Source organism: Euphorbia lathyris, chromosome 3, assembly GCF_963576675.1.
Source record: "Euphorbia lathyris chromosome 3, ddEupLath1.1, whole genome shotgun sequence".
Taxonomy (NCBI): Eukaryota; Viridiplantae; Streptophyta; class Magnoliopsida; order Malpighiales; family Euphorbiaceae; genus Euphorbia; species Euphorbia lathyris.
Window position 1 is genome coordinate 43,928,155 of NC_088912.1, and position 7,995 is coordinate 43,936,149.

A 7,995-nucleotide genomic window follows, 5' to 3' on the forward strand; every position below is an offset into this window, starting at 1 on the left:
ACAATACAAATACTGCTTCAAGTAGTGCATAAAAGAGAAAATTCTTAGAGATACTAAGAAAGGTGAACCCAATTCCATCAAGATACACATGAGAAACTCATGTTAAAATTAGTGAAAGTTTGTGAAACTATTATGAGTTTGTCACAAGCATTCCACCAAGGTTTCACCTGGGTGAAACTCATGAGTGACTTTATGAAACTCGTGAGAAACTTTGTGAAACTATTGTGAATGTTTCATTTAAGGTTCACTTTCGTGAAACTCTATGAAACCTTGATGAAGCGTATACAAAAATAGAACAAATGAGTTTTACAAGTTTTCACTATGGTTTCACCAACTACCAAGAAAGTAAAACTCATGTTTTCACTAGGTTTTTCTAAGTTTGACCTTAGTGAAACTCATGTGTAATTTGCTGATATTATTATGATTTTTCACATCATTGTTTACCGAGGTTCACATTAGTTTAATCTTGGTAAATCTTGGTGAAACTTGTATGAAAACTGATGTGAATGATTTCAATTTCACAAAGTTACACAAAGTATCGGTACGGAAATTTTTTTGCTTTCACTAGGTTTTACCAAGTTTCACCTTAATTAAACTCATGTGAAACCTAGTTATACTATTTTAAATGTTTTACATGAGTTTTACCAAGGTTTAAATGTGCTCCATCTCCCTAAAATTCTATTAAACCTTGGTGAAACTCATGGCAAGCTTATGTGAATCACACTACGTGTTGTCTGAGTGATACGATGTATGGCTGAAGTTCAAGCGATCCACACGACAACTCGCATGAGTGATTCGCCGTGTGACATGTCTTGGGACTGAGTTGGGGCTAGCAACATTTTAACTCACACATCATGAGGTCTGGTTGACACATCGTGTGAATTAAAGAAAAAAGGTAAAAACTTTCTTTCATTTCCACACGACGTGTGGGTAAGGTCACACGTTGTGTGGCTTTTCTTCTCAGTTTTTGGATTCCTTTGATTACTCACATGACGTGTTGTTGCCTCCACACTCCATGTGAGCCTTGTTTCAGACCTTTTTCTAGATTACTCGTGTTGATGCCCTCATCACTCGTTTATTACAAGAATATTAATTAATTTTCCGTTATTAATGAGATTGTGTAACCGATTGTGTAACCGTTAGAATTTATATTTATCGTTTTAATTCCCCAACTCTCTCTATATTTACTTTCCAACTGTTACAATTCCCTTCTCTTCCCCATTTTTTTTGGAAATTTTAACATCAGTTTGAATACACAAAAATTAATCTTCTTGTTCATATTCTCTAAACAAAAAATACAAATTTCTGATCTCTATTTGTGTTGTGAGTGCACACAAAACTCGGACCCGTACTAATTCTGGAGGACAATCCGGTGATTTCTACTGCACTACTAGATCGTCTTTTAGGACAGACACGGCAATACTCTCTATCTGAAAGTTTTTGTAATATTACTTTTTAGTGCAACAACTTCGACAGAAAATGCCGCACTTTTCCACCGCACACGCCACACTTGTTGAAACACATGAATTGGAGAACTAACTTCACAGCCACAGAAAACACGGACATTAAGAATAGGGAAATAACTACCAGCAAGTGCATCAAACAAGAAAGAGCATTATTGCAAGTTGCCCATAGAAAATAGATGGGCTTGGGGGGACTTCAATCTTCCACAACTGCTTCCATCGGATTTGGGCCGTCGAAGCAAAAGCAATCATTGCACGCTATATTCTTCCTTCGGCGGAGAGACGCTTTTTAACCAATCTTTAACCAAATAAAATAATCCCCAAAGCGAGAATCATGCCAAAAGAGCTTATCCTGACCAGCCGGAAATCTCAATGGGATTCTACTAATCGCAGCCACATCCTCATCAACGAAGCAATGTTTCAAAATCAAATCAAAAAACTTTAGCAGTCGAGAAATTAAAACTTTTGTTTTGTCTAGAGAAAAGTATCTTTTTACTATCATTTTGTTTTGGGAATTTAAAAAATGTCTGTGAAATGGGTAAAAGGTTAAGAATTGTAAATGATGGTTGTTGATTGTGTTGTATTATAATAGAGGTTAGTCTAGGTTCGGGCTGAGCCCAACATGTTTTCTTTAGAAGAAATTACATGAAACATTACATTTCAATTTAATTTCATAATTAATGCAATTGAAATTTCAGATTTGTTTTTTTATCAATCTCAACAGTTGGTGCCTTAAATTTTCGCTTCACTATTCTTCTCAATTTTATCTCCTCTACAGTCCAACTCAGCTCCATTACAGCCTACATTTAAAAAGGCAAATGCCCGAACCAATGCAGTGATTAAAGACGAATTAAGTTGCCAATTCCAAACTGATACAGCATCTGATTCTAAAGATGAGAAAATAAAGAATTCAAAAGTCAATGACCTGAATTTAAAAGTTCCTATAACACTTTATTAAGTTCTGCCAAATAAGATTACATTAAAAACATAAAAGAACATATAACGGCTTTCCACTAGCTTTTTATTATTCTGCCCACAAAACGTTTGATCCTACTTCCGCAAACACCACAAAGAAACCAACTAAATGTCTGGCAGGGCAGGCAGACACTTCCATAAGAATATTTCAAAACCCTGCAACTTCTTCAATTCAAACCATTCAATTTATCTGCCAACAATCATTCCATCTCCCCCTTCAGAGACACAAAACTAATCCATAAAAAAAGAATATAACATAACTCAACCATCTCCCTCCTTATTCTGCCCTGGATTGGCCAGCTCGGGAAGACAAGATGATGCCGACAATAAGTCCATACAATGCCAATGCTTCAGCAAAGATGAGGATAAGGATCATTCCCACGAAAAGCTTTGGTTGTTGTGCATTAGCTCTGCAACACAAAAATGTTTCATCCTATCAATGCCAAATCATAACACAAGTTTCGTTCATGATACAATGTTTATCAAAGGCAGAAATCTCATCCGCACTGATACAACATTAGTAAATGTGAAGATACTCGAATAAAACAATACTAAGGTCCTACTTGGATGAAGGTTTGACAAGGTTCATTAAAGGGATGGGATGGAAGGTTATTCCAGATCCCACCAATTTGGTGGAACTGAAATTGGGGTTATTTCAAGGTTTTCTAACCTTCATTTAAACTCTATTTAACCCTCACCTCCATTTAAACTCCTTACCAAGCAAGGTTAGCTAAATAACCTCCCTTTAATTAACCTCCTCTAACCCCAAAACAAGCAGACCTAAGTAACTAACTGTGCATGCCGAAGACATAGCATATACCATCTACAGCTTGTGCTTTCTAAAAAATAGTCAATGCCATAACAAAAAAGATGAAATCTTGCAGAAACCTAAACAACAGATAAACTGGAACAAGATATCGAAATCACAAGAATGGTACCTGAAGACAATGCATATATAAGAAACACAATTGAAGTAGAGCAAAGGAAATCAAGATCCCATATCATGTCCAGAGTAATATCAACAAAGTGGTTTACATAATCAACGATGCACCCATCAACGGGCTTAGTTAATAGTTAAATTCCATACTGATGTTAAACTATGTTGCACAGGAACAGGAAACATTATTTCCAGAAAACATAGGAAATAAAAATGTTGGGAAACGTGTAAACATTAAAAGTATAGGGGCATATTTATAAATATTAAAATTTAAAAATATAATGGTATATCTGAAATTTTTATTTTTTATATATTATTAAAATTAATATGCAGGCTTGTAAGTAGAACGTGTTATCATATCACCAAGTATTATTATTATATATTTCATTATTTGAGAGCAACATTGTGGCCATACATAGTTGAAATTTTAAACTACTTGACAAGTGTAAATGTAAGCTTTTGACACTACACTAAAGCAATTGCCACCTATAGCCTAAAAGTCGATACATGGCAATGGCATGCACACAAATTCTATCTCAATTGTCATGTTCTGCAACTAAACACCAAAGTCCAAATATAAATTGAATTATTCACAGGCTGACTTTGCAACTGTCATGGAACCGTTTTAACCAACAGCGTTAAGGCTCAATCATAGATCTTATATTAATATCTGACACATCCCCACACGCAAATGCCCCATGGGCTTGCAGCGTGTACAACACAGGCCTATCCCGCCATGTGTTTTTTAATTCCACAAATTAATGAGGTTGTCAGGACTCGAACCCTCGACCGTTTGGTCAAAGAAGCTCTGATACCATGTCATGAAACCGTTTTAACTAACAGCTCAAGCTGATAGTTAAGACCCAATCATAGATCTTATATTAATCTCAAGACAGCAACCACACAAAAAGAGAGCAAATTAATTTAGGAGCAGATCAATACAGATATTCAAACTTGAAAAGTTTTCACATACCTGCATAGAAGGGAAACAAGCAAGAAGAAAGCAAAGAAGAAAAATTGAAGCCGTACAGAGAGTTAAGAAAATAGGAAGAGACTATAGAGTTTGGAGAAAAGTTGGAAGTTGTACGAATTAGGAGTTAAAGGCATTATTGCGTTTCCGTTTCTGACACAACTCGGAAATGCTGAAACCCCTCTTTTATTCCGTTACCATGCATTATATATTAAGACAATTTCCAATACTGGTAGATTACAACGCACCAAAAGATTAAAGTTTAGAAAGGCCATTTTATTTGACAAAATAGAGATAACACTTAGTTGATCAACAGTGATACTGTAACAGTAATTAGGTTGGGTATTTTTCTTCAAAGGGGCCAAATAATAAGAGACAAATTATTATTAAAAAAAAAGGGCGGCCCGGTCGCACTACGCGTCCCCGCTGAGCGAGGGTCCGGGGAGGGGTCCCACCACAAGGGTGTACTGGGGGCAAGCCTTCCCCTGCCAATTTATTTGGCAAGAGGCCGCTCCTAAGACTCGAACCCGTGACCTCTTGGTCACACGCCAACAACGTTTACCGTTGCGCCAAGGCTCGCCCTCAGACAAATTATTATTATTTAAAAAAATATATTCATAGAAAGAAAATATAAAACTAATAACTTGTTGCGCTTTAATAATAGGCTATAAAACAAATGAAACTCTTGCTTGGTGTGGAAAAGAGGCAAAGAGATTAGTGTATACAACTATAGTACATAGCTAATTACTCGCTTTGCAAATAAAATTAGAGATTGATAATAGGCTAAAAAAATATATATAACCTGGCTTGATTTGAGAAATGGAAGGGGACAAGTATAGTAAGCAACTATAAAAATACAAATCGCAGTACCCCAAGAAAGAAAAAAACAAATACTTCAGAGGGTAAGGCCCTCTTTGGCCTCCACGTAGCAAAGCCTCGATTGATCAAGTAATATTATGGCCATTCATGAAATCAATAGTTTACTTATTTCAACGTTCATTCATTTTGTAAATCAATGTTGGAACTTTTCATTTATATAAAAATCCAAACCACAATCAGAAACCCAAAAGAAATTCAGGTTGGCACATAGCGTAAATACAAAACTTATGACAGCAAATGATCAGTAGTATAACCAAAACAGCATATCTCTACATAAGAGGGTCAGAGGATATACTATACCTGACACCAGCATCACCAACAATTCCAATAGCCATACCCGCAGAGAGCCCGGCAAGGCCACAAGAAAGACCAGATGAAAGATGGGCATATCCATCAAAGAGATAATATGACTTAGCCTTTGGGTTAATTCCGGTACTGATAATAACTGCAATAATCAAGCCATAAATACCCAACACACCAGCCATAACAACTGGCACAATTGACTTCATCACAAGCTCAGGTCTCATAACACCCATAGATGCTACCCCAACACCACTCTTGGCCGTTCCATATGCAGCTCCCATACCTATACATCCAACAGAAATAAATATTTATCCCAAAAGAATAAAACTTTTCAATCCATGCTTAATCAAAAACACTAAATTACAATGTTCTAAGCTTAATTTGTCTTCTAAGCATAAAACTACAAAAAAAAAAAAATCGCTTGATATAAAACAGCAATGATCCGAATCCGTGAGTTCACAATATCTAATCACAGAAACAAACCCATGCCAACATCACTACCAGTAAATCGCAGTTAGAACTTGCAATGAGGATTTAAAAACGAGGCAGCATGAAAGTTTGAAAATTTTGGCGTATTGTTATTAAAACAAAATGTGATCACTTAAAAATAGACATAGTTGCATCAGATCTATGCAATAAGTCTAATCATTCTATGTTCTATCACTTCCAAGTTGATCATCCACATTGAAAATAAAAATTGAGGAATTTAATAAGTGAGATCTATAATAAAAAGAAATACAATAGCAAAAAGAATAAAACAAAGATATAAAATAATGGTTACAGGAGAAGACGAGGGCAGCAGCGGCGCCGAGGAAGCCAAAGAAAGGTGCGGTTTCATCGCCGCTGAATCCAGTAGACATGATTTGAGACGGTGTCGTTTAGATCTGAGATCAGATAACAGAGGTAGAGAGCTTCCGGAGTTTCGATCTCTTCTTCCTTTCTTTCTCTCTCACTCTCTCTCTCTCTCTCTCTGATTATTTGGTGTTGTCGTGAAAAGAAAGGACGCAACGTGTGGAAGACAATCACTCTGCTACTTCTTATAAAATCTCTTCATTAGCCCATTGGGCCCACTTCTTTCAAAACACGGGCCTCGTTACGTATTTTTGGGCCTTTTACACAAATACCACAAAAGCTAAAAATAATTATTAGAAATAGCAATAAAATTTCCTAAAATATATATATAGCAATAAAATAATTGCATAATTAATGTTGTTTTGTAAATTTGTTTAAATATATATAAAAAAATTTAAAATAAATTATGTGGAATATATATTAGATATTTAATTTGTCAAGAACAAAGTAATCATATAATGCATCTATAATATAAATACAGAATATATATATATATATATATATATATATATATATATATATATATATATATATATATATTCACTTATTAAAATTATTTAACTCTAATAAATTAAAGTTGGTTTGAATGGTTAAGGGTCTCAAATCTCTTAAGTTAGATCTCGAGTCCGAATCCTAACGTACGCCTAAAACTTTAGGAGAGAATAAAAGATTCTCACGAATTTCGAATCGGGAAATCGGGTAAACAATAAAAAAATTATATTAACTCCACGTAACGAAGTATGATATTTCTTTTTTGTTTTTCTTTTAAAAATGGCATGAAATAGTATAAAGGTAATATGTGCATCAATTCTTGTACTGTAAAATATAGTATATATACTTTTTCACCTGATTTGTTCCTACTTTTTTTGCATAGTTTTTAAAATTTGGAATCAAACTTCAACACACACAAAAAAATCCATCAGATATACATTTTTAAACAAAAAGGGCAGCATTCTCTAAATAATAAATATAATGTCAATAACCAGAATTACAATACTAATATAATTTTGGGATAATGTACAAAAAAATACCCCTAACATTTACATTCACTAGTAATTTTATCTCTAACGTCTAAAATGGTGTAATCTTACTTTCAACATTTCCAGAAAAAACAATTTTACCTCTGATATCGACAAGTTGGGTCAATTTCACATTATGATATATTAGGAATGACAACGGGTAGGGTACCCGCGGATAATGTCAATCTCAAATTTTTATCCTTTTATTTTTTAATTACTCGTACCCGTCTCATTACCCTAATGGGTATACTTTTTGCATCATATACCCGTCCCATTTAATTCGCGTGTACCCTTACCCTTTAAAAATCAATAAATAAAACAAAAAATATTACAAATGTAACAAACTATAAATTTAATAAATAATCTATCTAAAATTGAACAGATTGAACCTTAATTAATAAGAATAAATTAGCCCAGTGGTATCACTCAATGGTTGAAAAACAAATGGTTGGGGTTTAAATCTCACGTCTTACATCTAAAAAACAATATATTTATTAATATATAAAAATTTATGACGGGTAACGGGTACCCTGTGGGGTATTCTCATACCCTGTCCCATTACCCTAACGGGTAATGGTTTTGATCCCATATCTGTCC

General features: G+C 34.5%; 1 protein-coding gene across 1 annotated transcript; it reads right to left on the bottom strand.

Moving 5' to 3' along the window:
* Positions 1-2,389: 2,389 nt before the first annotated feature.
* On the bottom strand, positions 2,390-6,534 carry LOC136222124 (V-type proton ATPase subunit c4). Its single transcript, XM_066009611.1, has 3 exons — positions 6,309-6,534; positions 5,525-5,810; positions 2,390-2,848 (listed from the first exon to the last, which is right to left on the bottom strand). The coding sequence occupies exons 1-3, from the start codon at positions 6,385-6,387 to the stop codon at positions 2,716-2,718; spliced, it is 498 nt and encodes a 165-aa protein (XP_065865683.1). The 5' UTR covers positions 6,388-6,534; the 3' UTR covers positions 2,390-2,715.
* Between the last annotated feature and the right edge of the window lie 1,461 nt (positions 6,535-7,995).

Excerpts from the sequence above, each read along its gene's own strand:
- LOC136222124 (XM_066009611.1), bottom strand. The coding sequence starts at position 6,387 with ATGTCTACTGGATTCAGCGGCGATGAAACCGCACCTTTCTTTGGCTTC. Across the intron at positions 5,811-6,308 it reads TGCTGCCCTCGTCTTCTCCT|GTATGGGAGCTGCATATGGA; the intron begins GTAACCATTATT and ends TTGGATGTATAG. Across the intron at positions 2,849-5,524 it reads GTTGGTGATGCTGGTGTCAG|AGCTAATGCACAACAACCAA; the intron begins GTATAGTATATC and ends TTTGTGTTGCAG.